Source organism: Anabrus simplex, chromosome 3 (genome assembly GCF_040414725.1).
Source record: "Anabrus simplex isolate iqAnaSimp1 chromosome 3, ASM4041472v1, whole genome shotgun sequence".
NCBI classification, from domain to species: Eukaryota; Metazoa; Arthropoda; class Insecta; order Orthoptera; family Tettigoniidae; genus Anabrus; species Anabrus simplex.
In genome coordinates this window covers 477,629,729-477,649,094 of record NC_090267.1, presented here as the reverse complement: position 1 = coordinate 477,649,094, position 19,366 = coordinate 477,629,729, and the positions used below count along the sequence as shown (strand labels likewise).

General features: G+C 39.9%; 1 protein-coding gene across 1 annotated transcript in view; it reads left to right on the top strand.

The window, feature by feature from the left end:
* The first annotated feature begins 697 nt into the window (after positions 1–697).
* The window catches only part of LOC136866871 (protein O-mannosyl-transferase Tmtc3), a 90,753-nt gene continuing 72,084 nt past the window's right edge, over positions 698–19,366 (top strand). The window contains exons 1-2 of the mRNA XM_067143965.2: positions 698–773; positions 9,840–10,030. Of these exons, the coding sequence (XP_067000066.2) occupies positions 698–773; positions 9,840–10,030 (267 nt within the window). The remainder of the gene's footprint in view (positions 774–9,839; positions 10,031–19,366) is intronic.

Genomic DNA, 19,366 nt, shown 5'->3' with positions numbered 1-19,366 from the left:
TGATGATGACGCAAAACAGCGTTGAAACTAGTTCCAAGTGCAAATACATGTTATAAATAAACTATAACATTTTTGTATTGAAAAGGTGGACAGTTTTAAGTTTTCCTATCATCTACTCTTTGGTTGTCTCTCTCTCTCTCTCTCTATCTATTTATACATTGGTAGGTCTGATGCTGTATCTCTAGGAAACCAAAAATTTGATCCATTTCTACTCGTACCGATGATATATTTTTCTATTACCTGTCATCCCTCTGCCTATTCTTTCCATCTTTTCTGTTCTTATTGTATGTACACATTGTTCTTCTTCATCTCCATTTTCATTCTATTTTCCTTTGCCTTCCTGCCATTCATTTGTCTGTATTTCTTTTATGTTTCGTTACATTCCCCACTATTATATTATCAATTATCTGTCATATAACTAAGGTTAGGATTTTTAGGAGCAATTTTCATAGAAAAGAACGAAGGGAAAAGCAGTTTGTTGTTCGGCATTATTCCCTATTATTAACTCAGATTTAAATTTCAAGCTGGACAGGTCCCAACAAAAAACTAAACTATTTACTAACATGGCTACCTTCACAAGATATGTGCAAAGACTTACTTTCACGAGCCAGACGAAATTTGCATATGCAACTTGTGCCACTCAGAGTATAAAAGATTGTGTCCTCAAGGAAAGAACTGTCTCATGCAGTATGGTGTAATGTGGGCTGGAGTCCTGTTGGTTGAAACAGAATTTCACCATCAGAATGTTGGCCAGCAGGAGAGGTTAGCTGGTGGTAGGCTATACAATTTCTGATCACTGGATTGCATGCAAAAAAAGCCTGGGTTCACTTCCAAACCTCTCTGCAGTGTTCATATGGAGTGATGGCATATGGTGCCATTGATGGTGATTTGTCCATCAGATGGTGATGTTAAGCCTTGAGCAGATCCCTTGGTGTTATTCTACAGGAGTAGATTATATCACAATAATAATTATTAAATTAATGTTGTATGGTCCACCTTTTTCAATACTATATTATGCAATATTATTGATTACATTACTAAACTAGGGACTAGTTTCAGCCTTGGCTGGCCATCTTCAGCCTTAATGTAATACATCTAATAACTAAACAAATGTAAAAACATACAATTGACATGAAAACTAATGTACAAACACAGAGAATAAATTAGGCCTAATTTATTTTTCAGATTTTACACTTAGTTCATCCCAGATTTGAATGATTCAGAGTAATAATTCATAATTCAATGTATTTATTGTCTGTTTGAGTAAAGTCAGTTTTAAGGGATGTCGGCCCATTCAAATTTTGCACAGAAAAGGGGCTCTGTATTGTGTCAGTTAATCTATCAATATTGATCTTCCACACTTAAACACTCTAAATGTCAACCAATTGTCCTACAAACTTGAGCCTAGGAGGGGGGAACATCTAGCCAAATATGTTACTCAGCTGGTGAATTCAGGATGATTCCAGATAGAAGTTCCTTCAGGAGCCTAAAAAAATTAAAACTCCATCGGTACCAAATATCCAGCTCAAGAGAAATGTTAAATATTATATTCTGGGATAATCTTGTAGCATTTGGGCAGTGTTGCATGGTAATATTAACTTCAAGAACATAGCAATCTCTTGCACAAATTATTCTCTAGTAAAAACTGTATACATATTTCTAGTCTTTCTTTCATTTCTATTCTATTGTATTTTGAAGAGCATATGTTGAAGAGGGAGGGTAAAAAATTTTGGACTGGTTATTAAAGAGTGCCTACTATCATGTTCCTGGTGCTGGTGATAGGTAATACATAGTCACATTTGAAGTTTACAGTAGTGTGTTCACTGTAATATTGATTTCGAACACTACATTTAAGCATTTCTTATACTGAGAGGCTGGACTGAGTAGCTCAGACAGTAGAGCACTGGCCTTCCGAGGTCAGTTGGCAGGTTCAGTCCCAATTCAGTCCGGTGAAGGCGCTACAAGAAGAACTGATTGAAGGTGCTCAGATATGTCTGCTTCATATCTGTAGGTTTACTAGCATGTTCAAACATACATAAGCTCACCAGACGAAAAAATTAGTCGCCTCTGGAGAAATTATTACAACCATAATTTAATGCCGTGTAACTCCACCTCTGGACCTAATAACTGCCTGTATTCAGTTAGGAAGTGAGAACGCAAGGTTGTGCAGATTAAGCCACTCGCCAAGGATTTGATCATACAATTCCACCAAACTACGGAATGCTGATTTCGGCGTTTTACCCGCTGTTCCAATATGTCCCACAGATTTGCTGTGGGGTTCAAGTCAGGTGATTTTGCAGGCCAATTGAGATGTAATAGGATGGGGGAGTGTTCATAAAACCAGTCACATTGTGTGTCACTTTGCTGTTGTAATCTTGAAAATTTGGGGTATCAGTAGCATACTCATCATGCAGATATTGACTAAAAGGCAACACCTGATCATTCAGAATGTTTAAATAAACATGTTGGTTCACGTTATGGCATCTCAATAAATGGGCCCAATCGATGATAAGAAAAACACCCCCAAAACATAACAGACCCCTCCTCCAGCTTCAACCTGACCTTGTACATATCTAGGATAAAATGCTTCATTTGGCCTCAATGCACTAGACAATGTGCGTCATTGGAATACAGGTAAAAACGTGATTCGTCAGACCGCATTACGTTCCGCCAGTCGGCTACTGTCCACGTTCGATGATTTCTAGCCCATGCCTTTCAGTGCCTTTATACACCTGTGTGAGCAATGGACGCTTGCAAGGTGACTGACTCCAAATATTCAATGCATGCAGTTCCCGTTGCAAAGTTCCCTCACTAACTGGTTGGGATGGACCTTTATTCACTGACTGGCAGGAATCCTGTTGTGTTTGGAGGCAATTTTGATTCACAAGCCATGAAAGGCATCTCTCGTCCTGCTAAGTCAGGATTTTTTTCCAACCACAATTCTTCTGACATGTTTCATGCCCACATATAGTACACCACTGCTTGTAGACACATTGAACAGTCCGCTGTGAAACAACAACAAATCCAGCAACTTCACGCACCGTATGGCCATGGGCACGAACAAACATGGTTGCCGCCTTTTGCCACTCTGTCACGTCCTTACCTCTACCCATGTTGACACACACTGTCCACTTGAAACGTCAATGTCTCACTGATTGCTACTACCATATTATGCTCACGTACGGGCAATGTGCGTGTGATTGAGCATGACACTCCTTCACTGCACCATCTATACAGGCTTAAGGATCCATCTGTGCGTGCTCACTAGAGTGAATAATTTTTTATCCAGTGAGCTTACATACATACATCTTCATTATAGTTTGTTATGCCTTTCAGTGTTCAGTCTGCAAGGATCTGTGAATTTACTGAACGCCGCCAAAATCCTTTGTTGGTAACTAGTTCTGTGGCCTTGTTTTTTTCTATAGCTCTTATCTTTAAATCGTTAGAAACTGAGCCTAACAATCATCATCTTGGCCTCCCTCTACTTCTCTTACCCTCCATAACAAAGTCTGTTATTCTCCTAGGTAAATTATCCTCCTCCATTCGCCTCACATGGCCTCACCACCAAAGCCAGTTTATGCGTACAGCTTCATCCGAGTTCATTCCAAACTTAGCCTTTATCTCATTCTGGGTATCCTCTTGCCATTGTTCCCACCTATTTGTACCAGCAATCATTCTTGCTACTTTAATTTGTATTACTTATAACTTATGAATGAGATATCCTGAGTCCACCCAGCTTTCACTCCCCTAAAGCAAAGTTGGTCTGAAAACAGACCAATGTAAAGATAGTTTCATCCAGGAACTGATTTCCTGCTTACAGAATACTGTTGATCGCAACTGTGAGCTTGCTACATTAGCTTCATTCAATCTCGCTTACTATACTACCATCCTGGAAGAACAGACGCCATAAATATTTGAAATTATCTACCAGTTCCAGCTTTGTATCCCCAATCTGACATTCATTTCTCTTGGATTTCTTACCTACTGACATCAATTTAGTTTTGGAAAGGCTCATTTTCATACCATACTCATTGCACCGGTATACAAATCATTAAACATTCGTATATGTATATGATTTGTATATGTTATTCTATCTTATGTTCTCAGGCAGCTGAGGATGATCAATTACACCGACCTACGAAGATTTTCCGGCAAAAGTAATTGTATGTGATATACATTACATTTAGTGTCCTTATGTAAAAAATAATACTAGTTTCATATCACGTACAGATTTGTCACAAGTCCGTCTCATGTTTATGCTAATGGAGCTTCGTTGTAAATGAGGTTTGGATTGGTTGTATGGAATGCAGGTATGGACATGTCTGAGAGAAAATATTGTATGTGCTCTGTTTTGGAGGGAGTAAGTAATCATACAGGAACACTGGCAGAACAATTAGAACAGTTGCAGTTCGCACATGCGCAATGTCAGACAATGTCAAAATGCCAAGATCGCGTTTCTCTGTAGTCTGAGAGGAGAATATGAGAACGTGTGTCACGCCTTTATCTGCACGTTACAGCGTGCACTTGAAGTCGATTTAGTGAATAAGTGAGTTTGTGTTAAAATGCCAAGTGATAATGATGTTCGGAGGTGAAAATGTGTGAACAATCCAAACTCTTTTCTGTTATATATGTGGCCAGTATACAAGTTAAGGCAGAAGAAACTATTATGCCATTTATAAAAAGCCTGTACTTGGCATATTTTAACATGAAGTTACTGTAGGTGATCAGGACAAGAATTTTGTGTGTAGAAAACCTGCGGCAATGGTACAATGGGCTGTTGTCATCAGTGCCTTTCGAAATCCCAATGGCTTGGCGGGAGCAAAGAAATCATTTTGACAAATGTTATTTTTGTGTATGTAAAGTGTCTAGGTTCAATACATAAAACAAAAAGCACATTGCCTTCCATCTGCCATAACCCCCATACCACATGGACCCGATATTCCATTCCCAAAACCACCAATACAGTTACCAGAGAGTGTGTCTTCGTCATCTTCAAGTGCGGAGGGTGGTGATGATGATACCTTTGTACCGAATGTTGAGGATAAAGCTCCACGTCTTTATAATCAGTGTGACTTAAATGATTTGGTGCATGACCTAGGCCTCACTAAACAAAAGAGTGAACTTTTAGGATCAAGATTGAGAGAGAGAAATTTTTTACTTTATGGGACAAATCCATATTGTTACAGAAATCGGGAGAATGAATTCCAGCAGTTTTTTGTTCACGATGGTGAACTTGTGTTTTGCTGTGATCTCCCCCTGGCTTGATTTGTTGTCTTGTAACTATTTACCTAGCAAAGGACTGGCATCTGTTTATTGATACCGGTAAAAGAAGTCTCAAAGGTGTTCTCCTGCACAATGGAAATAAACTTGCTTCAGTGCCAGTCGCCCATTCAACGTCTCTTTGTGAAAACTACCACAATTTATCTATGGTGTTGCAGAAACTGAACTACAATGAACACAGATGGTTACTGTGCTGCGATTTAAAAGTGTGCAGTATCATATTAGAGCAGCAAGGAGGATATACAAAGATTCTGTGTTTTCTGTGTGAGTGGGACTCCCAGGACAGGGATCGTCACTGGTTAGTGTCTTGAGTGGCCCAAGAGGAAACAGTTCATGTCTGGAGAAAAAAACATTGTAAATCATCCATTAATTGATCCTCAAATTGTTTTATTGCCCCCTTTACATATTAGATTGGGAATTATTAAGCAGAATGTGAAGAGTCTGGTTAGAGGCACTCCCTGCTTTCGGTACCTCTGTCAGAAATTTCCAAGACTGTCGGATGCCAAAATTAAGGAAGGTGTTTTTGATGGCCCCCAAATTCGGAAGCTTATGAAGGATCCGACATTCAGTACGACGATGAACGAAACACAGCTTCAGGCATGGGAAACATTCAAGGATGTTTGAAGCAAATTCCTGGGTAATGTTCAAGATGTCAACTACCAACAGATTATGGAAACCATGCTGTACAACTTCCAGAAATTGAGTTGCCACATGAGCTTAAAATGACAGTTCCTGCACAGTCATCTGGATTCTTTTCATTAGGAGCATTCGGCGAGGAACATGGCGAGCAGTTCCATCAGGATCTAAAATAAATGGAACGAAGGTTTCAGCAGCGATGGGACGTCTCCATGATGTCAGATTACTGTTGGTGTCTAGTGCGAGATGATAATACTACTGAGGAACACAAACGCAAATCAACACAGCGTTCATTCACATCAAAGTGTAGCAAACAGTAGTGTTCTTGTAGTGAGATTCATACATTCTAGCAATGAATATGTTAATTTTTTGTATATTCCGTTGCAATTTGATCTTGTTCCATTAAAATCACATATATTTTCTATTATGGTGTTTTCTATTGAAATTACAATATATTAAATTTGGATTTCAAATAGCAAAAAAAAAAAAAAAACTGTATGTGATAGGCAAAGACATTTTACATATTTGAAATCGGCACACCTAAATTAGGGTAATTCACCTTTTCAACCTTTCACCGGGGATAATTTTTTTTTTTCCCCCAGGCCAGTGTTATAGATCGAAACCAGTCTTGCAGATGGTATATTTTTAATGTAAATACATTGTAATTGTAACAAGTAGTATTGATTATGTGAAATAATACCATTATATAATAATGTAATGTTTGAATTCATACTTTCACTGTCAGGTTAATTTTATAACCTGCCTGGTGGCCATGATCACTAAGGCATAAAGTTTATATGGTCTGACACCGTGGTTAGGCGGTTCGAGTCCCGTTGGTCGAAAACAATTTCACCATCAGAATGTTGGCCGGCAAAGTAGGAGAGTTGGTGGTATACAATTTTTAATGACTAGATTGCGTGCCAAAATCCTGATTTCAACTCCAAACCTCTCCACAGTGTAGTGAAGGCATATGACACTGTTGATGGTGATTCGTCTGTTGGATGGAAACGTTAAGCCTTGAGCAGACCCGTTGGTACTGTTTGACAGAAGTAGGTTTACCAGCACCAGTTTTCACCTTCTCCTTTCCTACCATTATATATCACATTATTCATCTATTATATATCACGTCATTCATTTCATCTTATTAGCTCCTCTGATGAGGTTGACGTCAGGAAGGGCATCTGGTCATAAAATCTTGTTTCGAAGATTCTTCTCACTTCATACCCAACCCCGTAGAGAAACAGGACAAGTGTTGGACCTGTCTGGTTACTTTTAAATTGACTCGTAGGCTTTTGATGTGTTCAATTTTACATTAGTAAGTTAGTGTGTTTTAACATTGCTCCGAGGAAGTGTTTAACTCTAAAAGAAATGGTAGCCATTATAAATAGACTATCATAAACGTGAGAAGTGTGGTGTGTGATAACTGTCCTAAGTGTTTAAGTTGTAAAGATACACGCAGCAGAAATTGTGAAAAATCAGGAGGAACTAATGTAAAATTGGCATTTAAATGCCAACAAACAGCAGGTGAAACAGTGTCAAAGTGATAGTGGAGCTCTTATTGACAAGGCAACGCTAGAGTGGTTTGTTTATATAAGGAGTCAGAATGTCCCTGGGTCAGGACCCATGATAGAAGCAAAAGCGTTAAAATTTGCAGCAGAATTTTGAAGCTTCAAATGATTGACTAGAGAGATTCAGAAAGCAACTTTCTCTTGTGGGTACAGGCACATTGCAGAAATACAGCACAGTATACTGTATTACTAATTTGCAAGAGTTTTTTCAGATACAATTTTTTTTACCGTTTGCTTTACTTTGCTCCGACACAGATAGATCTTATGGCGACATTGAATTAGGAAAGGGCTAAGAGTAGGAAGAAAGCAATCGTGACCTTAATTAATGTACAGCTCCAGCATTTGCCTGGTGTGAAAATGCGAAATCACAGAAAACCATCTTAAGGCCTGCCGACAGTGGGACTCGAACCCACTATCTCCCGAATGCAAGCCGACAGCTACGTGACCCAAACCACGCAACCACTCACTCATCCCCTACAATACATGGGTTATTGTGTTCCTACTTACTTTATGGTACCCGTTTCATACCTTCTCTCATGCAGACATCCCTGTATAACGTACGTTTGTTTCCTAGTCCTGAAGATTTGCGTTATGTAATTGTCTAGAATCTTGAGGTCTGATGAGAACATCGACTCAGACTCGTCAAAGCCTTGGCGTTGGATGACCAGTCCGATGTCATCTGCATAGATGAATTTCCTGGATTTGGTTACTGGGAAATCATACTTGTACAGACTGAATAGTAAGGGAGCCAATACTCAGTTCTGGGTAAAACCCCCATTTATCTTATGTACTCTACTTTTGGAATCTTCTTAAAAAATTGGGAAGTAATTATGACTCAGCATGTTACTGAGTAATGTGATGAGTTTCAGGCAAGGGATGATGCTGAGGAATTTGAGAATGAGTTTATTTTGCTGTACAGTAATCAGATACTAGACAAGTTAAACCTTCACCCATTATCTAGTCGCAGGAAAGTAGCCGACCTTAGATTCCTATATAACTCTGTTAACGGTTTATTTCGTTCTCCTGAACCTGCATCCTTCTTTTCCTTATATGTTCCAACTCGCAAAACCAGGATTAATCCGCCCCTTCGTATTCTGTATTCCCGCCTCTCTCTTGTTCAAAGAAGTTTATTTATCTGCATACCAACCCTCCTTAACTCTATCTTCTGTCAGGAACTTGGACATTTTTTCATCGTATACATCCTTTAATCGATTCTTCCTTAACTTAACCTAGTTCATTTTCTTCATATTCCTTTTTTCTCTTCTCATTGCTGTCCTCTCTTTTGTACATAATATAATATTTATTTATTTATTTATTTATTTATTTATTTATTTATTTATTTATTTATTTATTTATTTATTTATTTATTTATTTATTACCGTACTATTCTGTTACTTAAGTGCTATATCTGTATTTATTTTACTGTGCCTAGCTGTAAGTTCTTCTCTTCGTTTTACGTTCAATCTTCAATTTTTCTCGTTGTTTCTTTAGCCTTTATGTTTTGTTGTGTCTCTACAGTTATTTTGTTAGTTTTTAATTTTTTCCTCTATTTTTATTGTTAGATGTTTTTTTGTCATTGTTCTTCCACTTATTTTTTATGTTTGCCTTGTGCTACTCTATTGTAAATATGTTTTTCATTGCGGAACTCTGTAATTCGGCTTCTCGCTGTTTTGGTTTCCCAAATAAATAAATAAATAAATAAATAAATAAATAAATAAATATGCAGCTTACTTCTGTTGAATAACACCAAGGAGTTTGCTCGAGGCTTAACGTCCCCATCCGATGGACAAATCACCATCAGCAGCGTCATATGCCCTCACCCCATATGAGCACTGAAGAGAGGTTTGGAATTTAACTCGGTCTTTTGGAATGCAGTCTTATGATTAGGAATGTTATACCATCACATCTCCTATCCTGCTGGTAATTTTTTTCTGCTGACAGGGGTTGAATTGGTAAGTGAACAGTATCAAACCATAAAGACTTAATGCCCTAACAATCATGGCCTACATTGTCTACAAATTGAAAATAAAAGGGTGAACTTTTATGCTTTTAAAATGATTTTAAATGATAGCATTCACTACAAACTGACCTATAAGCTGCTTGTCACTTTTCTACCACAATAAAACTAATCATCAAACCATATAAGATACTGTTCTGAATCTGGAAAAAAAAAAAAAAATAGGCTGGAAAATTATACTAAAATTTGTAATACTCTTGTGTTAATTCCCAATCAAATGACTTGAGAACATTCTGCCTACATTTGAATATTATTTGTTATTTTTACTTTTTGTTAGGGACTTTAAATGCCACTGTGTAATGTCAATGTGATCTGATGTTACTGTAACATTTCAACAGGTGAGATGGCAGCCCACCATGCCCTCTCAGTGGTTTTGTTGCTGACCTGCTTTGCTTGCTACTATAACAGTCTCCAGTGTGGCTTTGTCTTTGATGACATCAGCGCCATCAAAGATAACAGAGACCTGAGACCCCATATGCCACTGAAGAATATCTTCTTCAATGACTTCTGGGGAACTCCTATTCATAAAGTAAGTTTAAAGTTCATATGTGTTATTTTGATAAAACTGATATAAACCTCCGTGAGAATGTCTTGTTAGTCTCATTACAGTCAGCAGCATTGTGTAAAACCTGTTGCCTGCAATATGTAAGCCATAGTATACCTTTTGTCTCTGTATGGTGTGATGGGAGTAGTCTGCGATGGGTGAACTGCTGATTTTCGTGGGGATCCGTACTGATGCCACTATTTAGATTGGTATTTCATTTTTGACTTGTACGATCAGGCCCGTGTCTCATCTGTCATAATGATTTGGTGTAAGCAAGCCTCCAAGTGGTTTCACACAGCATCATATCATTATTATGGGTTTAAAAAACAATCGCACTTGGCTGTTCCATGAACTACTGTTTGTTTATGTCCAGAGCTCTGTCGTCTGGCTTTGTTGCCAGGTACATTTTTTCACTAAATCTATGACTACTCAGTTAGTCCTTGTTGGTGCAGCGGTTCCCTTCTCTCTAAGATTCCATGGATTTATATTTATTGTATTGTTCATTGGTTAATTTCTATGTAGAGTGTCTTTTTACAAAAAATTTATTGTGCCCTGTCTGTATTGCTAGAATCATGTGATGACTCTTTGGCCCAATGGCATGCCCACTGCTTGCCCAACTATTTTGTACCCACTGCAATAAACAAACACTAGCATTGCCACACCCACATGCAGTTGTATTTTGAATAAGTAATGCCACTTTTGCAATTCTGTTAAATGGTGTAGAACCTATCTTGATGCAATTTTCTCATGCTGAGGCTGCCCTCCAGGATATGAAGCACAGTCAGGTTGCATCAATAACCTGCACATCCTCTTCAGACACCAGGGCAGCCTAGCCAAGGCATATTGGCCACACATTGGCATTCATCGTTGAAGAATTTTACCCACCGTCCACTCTTCTGTAAAGCAATGCAAATTCCGTGCATGCCCCATGAAGACCTTGATGACACTGCTGTACTCTCAGCCATGTACACGTTCCACATTTGTCCAGCTCTTTCAAGATCATTGTGGCTACTCACATTTAGACCCACTTTTAGACCACCAGCTCACTGGTGATGCTGATCTTTGCAGTATGGCATGTATGGAGCACTGGATGGAAGCGTTCATGTACCGTGAGGTTGGTTGTGGTAAAGACAAGAGACATTGGGTTTGTTTGCTGACACATGGTATATGTATGCTATAAGGTAAAATGGGTCCACCTATTCAGTACATAAATATTAATGACAAATATAACTATATTTTGTAAAAATTGGTTACATTCTCATTAAGACATTAATTCATGGTACTGATTTCAACCATACTTGGGTCATTTTTAGCCATTCCATAGTCAAAATTGGCACAGTTATAAACATTGATATACACAGAACATCTAAACAAAAGAAAACCCTTTAAAAATGAGTCTGTGGTGAAAAGTATCTTGAATTAGTACCATGAATTAATGGGTGGTGTGAATAAAAATGAGTCTAAGTGAGTGAGCGTCTGCTCGCTGAGTGCCTGAGTGTCTCCCTGCCAATGAGCTTCCACTCCGCATTTGTGGTGAATAAAAATATAGAGCGGAAACGCAGCGTACACTCGAGTGTCTGGAGCAGCTACTCAGTGTCACTGATCAAGATCATGCACGTGCCATGTGCGTATATAACACCTTAGACTATGATAACACTTCGATGACTTCTGGCCTTCCGGGTAGTTCAGTGCTTAACATGGCAGACGACAGTGTGGAATTCCAGTACGCTTTTATCTCCATTTTAAAGGAACATACAATTATGTTTTCAAAGTCACAGTTACCGGACAAGAAGCACAAGAAAACAAGTGCAATAAATGCAGTTCAGTGTGAACTACTCGCTAAATTTAACTTAAACATTTCCGTCCAACAAGTGTCTGATTGGCTGAATGGTCAGCATTGAGGCCTTCGGTTCAGAGGGTCGGGGATTTTAATCGCCTCTGATTAATTCTTCTGACCCGGAGACTGGGTGTTTGTGTTTGTCCCAACACTTTCCTCTTCATATTTGCACAACACACTACGCTACCAACCATCACAGAAACACGCAATAATGATTACATCCTTCCATCTAGGGTTGGCGTCAGGAAGAGCATCTGGCCGTAAAACAGGGACAAATCCACATGTGCGACATAATTCGTACCCAGGACCCCACAGAGGTGGGAAAAGCGGTAGAAGGAGAAGAATTTCCATCCAACAACTGTTGCTAAAAACTTACAAAACATGAAAACAAGACTGAAATATAAAGTAGAATTAAGGCGTACGGGAAACAAATGCATATCGGTAAAATAATGGGAGAAGTGGCTGATGAATCTGATGCAGGGTGAGAATAACCCTACCATCGGCCGTCTGAAAGGTAGGAAATCATAGCGTGAATATTACGATATTAATAAATTGAGGAAAATGGTAGGCCTATAACGTAACTGACAAACATTAATTATGTTGAAAATAATATATTGACAATTGAATGAAATTTTTAAGGAGCCAGATCTGCAGGACCGGATGAGTTGGCCATGCGGTTAAGGGCACGCAGCTGTGAGCTTGCATCCGGGAGATAGTGGGTTCGATCCTCACTATCAGCAGCCTTGAAGATGGTTTTCCGTGGTTTCCCATCTTCACACTAGGCTGGGTTGTACCTTAATTACGGCCACGGCCGCTCCCTTCCTATTCCTATGCCATTCCTATCCCATCGTCGCCATAAGACCTATCTGTGTCGGCGTGGCGTAAGCAAGTTGTAAGATCTGCAGAAGTTGTCATCCCTTCGACTTCCTACAGAGACGTCATAACTCTGCAAACATCGGAGTTCCTCCAAATTCGGGAGTAATAAACTGAAATTAAATGGCGTATGGCTTTTAGTGCCGGGAGATCCCAGGACGGGTTCGGCTTGCCAGGTTGCAGGTCTTTTGACTTGACGCCGTAGGCGACCTGCACGTCGTGATGAGAATGAAATGATGATGAAAACAACACATGCACCCAGCTTCCGTGCCAGGGAAATTAACCAATGATGATTAAAATTCCCGACCCTGCCGGAAATCGAACCCGGAACCCCTGTGATCAAAGCACAGCATGCTAACCATTTGGCTATGGAGCCGGACGTCATAGACAGTCAGGCCATGATACATCTACAATGGTTGAATTCTTCCTTTCCATTGCAAGTGGCCTGTACATTAATGCTAGGGATGCCTTTTCTGTAAATGTAGTCATTCCCATGAACATGTGGCTTCTGAATTTGTACATGAGTACAGTCTACAGTTCCGACAGCATAAGGGAAGCTCAAACGTTCTTGCCATTTAGCCCATGCTTCCTGCATCTAAGGCCTGCCCCGTGATATAGGGGTAGCGTGCCTGCCTCTTACCCGGAGGCCCCGGGTTCGATTCCCGGCCAGGTCAGAGTTTTTACCTGGACCTGAGGGTTGGTTCGAGGTCCGCTCAGCCTACGTGATTAGAATTGAGGAGCTATCTGACGGTGAGATAGCGGCCCCTGTCTAGAAAGCCAAGAATAACAGCCGACAGGATTCGTCGTGCTGACCACACGACACCTCGTCGCTTGGTAGACCAACGCCCGTCAAGGGCTGTAGTGCCATGGGGTTTGGTTTGATTTGGTTTCCTGCATCTAAGCAACATTTGTTGGAATTTTATCTAATAATCTGCTTTAATTTCTGTTCATGTCAAAACCTGCGAAAATGTTTTTTATACAGTTCTCCGAGATGTCTTCACCAACTCCACTCTGAAACGCAGGGTCACCAACATAACGCAAGAAGATTTACTTTTTTCTTCATTTGTTTGTTTCTTTGGAGTGCCCAAGAAAATGCTCTGCTAACCATTCGGCATGTTCCTTGAAAATCCACAGCCTGTTTCCAGTCATCTGACCGGGTCAGCAATGGAATGAATGAAGCGGTGAGGATAGAAATCGTGCTGGCTGCCAAAGCCTGTCGCACTCCTCTGGGGCAATGATTAATGACTGACAGATGAAATGTAATGATATTGGAGAGTGTTGCTGGAATGAAAGATGACAGGAAAAACTGGAGTACCCGGAGAAAAACCTGTCCCGCCTCCGCTTTGTCCAGCACAAATCCCACATGGAGTGGCCGATATTTGAACTACGGAACCCAAAGGAGAAAGGCCGGCGCGCTGCCGTCTGAGCCACGGAGGCTGTTCAGCGTGCTCCTTACTGGACCTTTATGACACTCTGTAATCAAGTTGAGAAGATTCAATGCGAAGTTTATATAATTTTCTTTTCCGATTAATCCCCCCCCCCATTACCTCTGCCATGCTATTGAACTTGACACTATCATTTGGAGTCACCTACAGAGTTAGTTCAAGGAAACATGAGAAGGCGCTTACCGGAAAGAGTGCATGCTTTATCTTTATTCACTAGAAATCTGGAGCGCCCACTCTGCTACTCGAGCGACTGGAGTGTGTGCTGAAGGTCATAGGTCTGCTGTGAGTGACTGCTTCCGACAGGCGGTTTTTATTCACCTCACTGCGAGTACCTGCTCTAAATTCGTGAGTAAAGAGTGTGTGCTCATTTTTATTCACACCACCCAATGTCTTAATGAGAATATAACCGATTTTTACAAAATACTGTATACTTAATTTGTCATTAATATTTATGTATTGAATTGCCTTATTTTACATATAATAACTGTCAATATTAATCATTATAAAGTTTATATCACACGATACGTATATACATAAGTACCGCTGTATTAAGGTACCAACCTTTGTATATGAGAGTAAGGGCCTGTACTACAACAGACAGATAAAAGTGTGGTTTAAATTTATGTGGCAGTTTGCACATTTATGTGGAAGTTAGGTTGAAAACGCGTACTACGACTTTCGTTTATGTGCAATCTGGGAAAATATTCTCGAGGTTAGCTATGCCGAAGTTGTAGAGGCAGTTAACGCTCCTATCGGGGACGCTACTGTAAGAATCAAGATGGCTACACATCAAGGTGAATCTACATCTGCACGATGCTGTGCGAAGTTGTTACAATGTAATCTATGTATATATTTTAAAAGTATGTCATGCTTTCTGTCCAGCTATCACAGAATTCTTAATGATTTCCCAAGCTGGCAAGTTGTTGCTACTGACTATATGAGTTGCACACAAGCAAATCAACAGCAAGCTTCATGAGTAGCTATGGTCGTTAGGGCAACATTGTTTGATGGTATGCAGTTTTTAGTGGGTTCGAGTCCTAATAGTCTAACATTTTTTTACCTTCTAAATGTTAGTCGGTAGGGTACTAGAGGTGATAGTACACATTTCCTAATCATTAGAATGCGTGTCAAAAGCATGGGTTCTATGCCAAATCCATCCGCGACATACATATGGAGTAAAGGTGTACGACGTTCTTCATGGCGATTCATCCATCGAGTGAGGATGTTAAGGAGGTTATATTTCTTTTACTTCATAACAACTTGCTACTAAGTATTTACACTAAAGTGGTATAAATACTTGCCAGTTACTTTTCTCACATCGTATTGAAAAGAAAGAAACTAACTACTTATTCAATGAGCAAACAATACATTGAATTAATAATAAAATTAATGATCCTGCGCTGCATCAGTGGCATTAATTACAAATATAAACTTTACTTTCACCGTAACGTGTATCCTCGTAAATAGTACTAGACAAAGAATGATATATAACCTGAATCTTAACTTTTGCGTCCAGGTTACATTTTCAGTTTTTTATTTTTTATTTTTTATAACAGTTCAGTTTCATTGTATAGTTAATTAATTTTAACATTTCTTCTTATGTGTAGATTTCAGTCCTAATTCTGTTTTCGACCTGAACTTCCACATTATACCTTAATAAGATTCTTATATTGGATTCTAGCAATACAATTTCAAAAGGAATAGAGCTAAACCAACAAAAACACCAGGGAACACGTCTACCACCACGCTAAATTTCACTACATTTTCAGTAACCTTATTACCAACCCAATAAAAATGTTACTACATCTTCCGCATTACAATACCCTCGTTAAAATCCGTTGGTAGTACGCAAGAAAATATTTAACTTCTAGTCCGCAAAACTGCAGCCTACGTATCTGGCTGTTCACCTGATAGTCGTAGTACAGGCCCTTACTATACTATATTTTGTTATTGGCAGATGACTTAACACGGTACATAGTCAAAATCTGCTGTAAGTGACTTTCATCATCATCATCATTGTCCAGCTCCATGGCTAAATGGTTAGCGTGTTTGGCCTTTGGTCCAAGGAGGGGGGTGTCCTGGGTTTAATTCCTTGTAGGGTCAAAGATTTTAACCTTAATTGGTAATTTCGATGGCTCGGGGGCTGGGTGTGTGTGTTGTCTTAAACTTTAGAAATCTTCGTAGGTAGGGGCCCATCCTTACTAATGTACAGGTCGCCTATACAGGATCAACTCAAAAGACCTGCACCAAGCCTCTCTGAAGGCCACATGCCATTATTTTATCACCATCATCCTTTTTTTTTCCCCTTATCCAGTTCCTGCCGGGTCAGGGCATTTATGACATTTCACCTCCCTTTCTCCTTCCACCATTTCTCTTCCATCATTTTGTCCTTGTCCAGCATTTTTCTTCTTGCACTCCTCTTTATTGAATCAAACCACCTTGTTCTAGGTCTCCCTCTCGCTCTCTTTCTCTCGAACTTCATCTTCGTCATCTGGTTTGGTACTCTTTTCTCCTCCACCCTCTTTACATGCCCAAACCCTCCGACGTCCTTTCTCATGTCTTCATTTCTCAATCTGTCTGTCTTTGTCTTTCCTATTATACTTCTTAGGTATTTTATTTTGCTGGCCCGAATTCTACTCTCCTCCCTACCTGCCACTGTCCAGGTCTCAGCTGCATAAGTCGGTATGAGTTCATTATACATTTTGTACATTATCATTTTGCACTTCCGTGGTACTTCCGTATTCAGACAAGGTTTCTTACACACTGGTAGAATACATTGCCCCATTGTACCCTCTTGCTAATCTCCGTGTCCATCCTTGTGTTCTGTATTAATTCACTCCCTAGGTATTTGAAATTGTCAACAATTTCAATCATCATAGTCTTGCTTTTCTCTGCACTAAATTTCATACCATACTTTTCAATTTTCTTGTTCAGTACATCAAGTTGTTCTTGTACTTCTTTGTTGTTCATTCCCCAGACTACAATATCTTCAGCATATCATAATGGAACAAACCCCATGGCACAACAGCCCTTGAATGGCCTTGGCCTACCAAGCGACCGCTGCTCTGCCCGAGGGCCTGCAGATTACGAGGTGCCGTGTGGTCAGCACGACGAATCCTCTCGGCCGTTATTCTTGGCTTTCTAGACTGGTAATCTCCCTTTATGGTTGCCAAATGTGCTGAGATGATGCCAGAAAAACTGGCACATAAAAATATTACAAGTTTCCTTTGTGGTATCTTTAGTTATGCAGGTTCAACAACAGGTTTAATAATTATCACATCAGTGAAAGGACAGTAAGGTGGAGATTGTGTGAAGCGGATTTAAAGTCCAAGAGGCCCGCCACAGGACATCTGCTTACACATGAGCACCACACCTCTTGGAAGCAATTCACCAACGCCCATCGAAACGATGTGGAGCGGTGGAGCTCAGTGCTATTCACGGATGAATCCAGATTCTGTTTGAGGGCACCGATTGGAAGGGAGAGAGTATGGAGAAGGTCTGGGAAACGTTATTCATCCTGTACTTTCTTTGCAAGGACACCATTCATTGGAGGCACTGTGATGGTCTGGGCTGGGATTATCACTGATGCGTGCACGGAGCTTGTGTTCATCGAGAATGGAAGTCTGACAGCCCACCGATACATCGAGGAGATTTTAGTGGATCACGTGGTGTCTTCAGCACCTGTCATCGACAAGAGCTTCATCTTGATACATGACAATGCTCGTTGCTGTTTGTGTGTGTGAGTACCTGGACGAAGTTGGAATTGAGTGTATGGTGTGACTTGCACGTAGTCCCGACCTAAACCCGATAGAGCCTGTCTGGGATATGCTTGGGAGATGTGCTAGGAGTTGTTCCCCTGACACACTAATTCAACTTTGGGCTTCGCTGCAGGCAGAATGGGAGCTCATACCACAAGAGAATATTCGAGATTGTATCCTGAGCATGCCTCAACAAATCACAACCGTAACTGCAGCTGGAGGTGGTAATACCCATTACTGAGGAAATGGAAATGTATTGAAAACATGAGGATAAATGGACTGCATATGAAACTGTGCAGAGCTCCAGGTTTAGACATTTCCAAATTTGTGTTGGTGGACTGTTGTGATTGTCACGATCAATAAATATTCTTTATCATTTATTATGCTGAAACTTCTCAAATGGGCTAATTAACTTATGCCATATTGTTGTGACATATTTTATTTTTACCATGTTTCAAATGAACTAACATTAAATTTTTTCTGAAATAAGTAGGGTTTTTTCTATTTTTCTTTTTTTTCTGGTGAGTGTATTTGCTTTCTCTACACATTTGTGTTTCTGTGGTTACTTAATACAGGATAATTTATATAAACTTGATGGTTTTCAAAATGACTCCATTTCTGTCTGGTAGTAGATATGAAGATACAGGGAGAATAATTTAAGTGTTCAGACTTCTGCTCGCATGCCGTGGGAACCCGAGCGAGCGCCATATGGCTTCTGTCAACACTGGCGAGATAGAAGTGTTCACTGCCAGCGTGTAGCTGTTTAGCACTCTGTCCCTCAGTTCGCTAGAAACTATTGGACTTTTAAGGTGTGTTGTAAGGTTATTATCATGATGCTTAAATACACTATAGAGCAAAGAATATTTTTGGTTGAGTGTTATTTGCGCAAGAAGAAGAAACCAGTTTAAAGATGCCTTCAAAAATTCCGTAGACAATTTCCCGGTGCGACAGTACCATCAAAACGTTACATGCATCAGCTCGTTTACAAGTGGCGTAGTACTGGTTCCGTAAGCAATAAGAAAAAGAAGCGAAGAAGAACAGTTCTCATACGGGAGAGTTTAGAAGATATACAGGCAAGATTCCAGGTCAGTCCACATAAGTCGCTTCGGATAGTATCTCAGGAAAGTGGTATTTGACTTTCTTCAGCTCGTAATGCAACAAAATTGTTACATTTATGATCTTATTGGACTCTTTCAGTCCATAACATATTGCCTACAGATTTCAATGCAAGAATACTATTTTGCAGTTGGCTAATGAATAGTGTCCACGACAGCATTGTGGATCCGAACTTTCTTTTTATGAGCGACGAAGCCTGGTTTCATTTGAGTGGATATGTCAATTCACAGAACAATATAATCTGGGTTACAAACAACCTGCACATTTTACAGCCGAGACCTCTGCACGATGT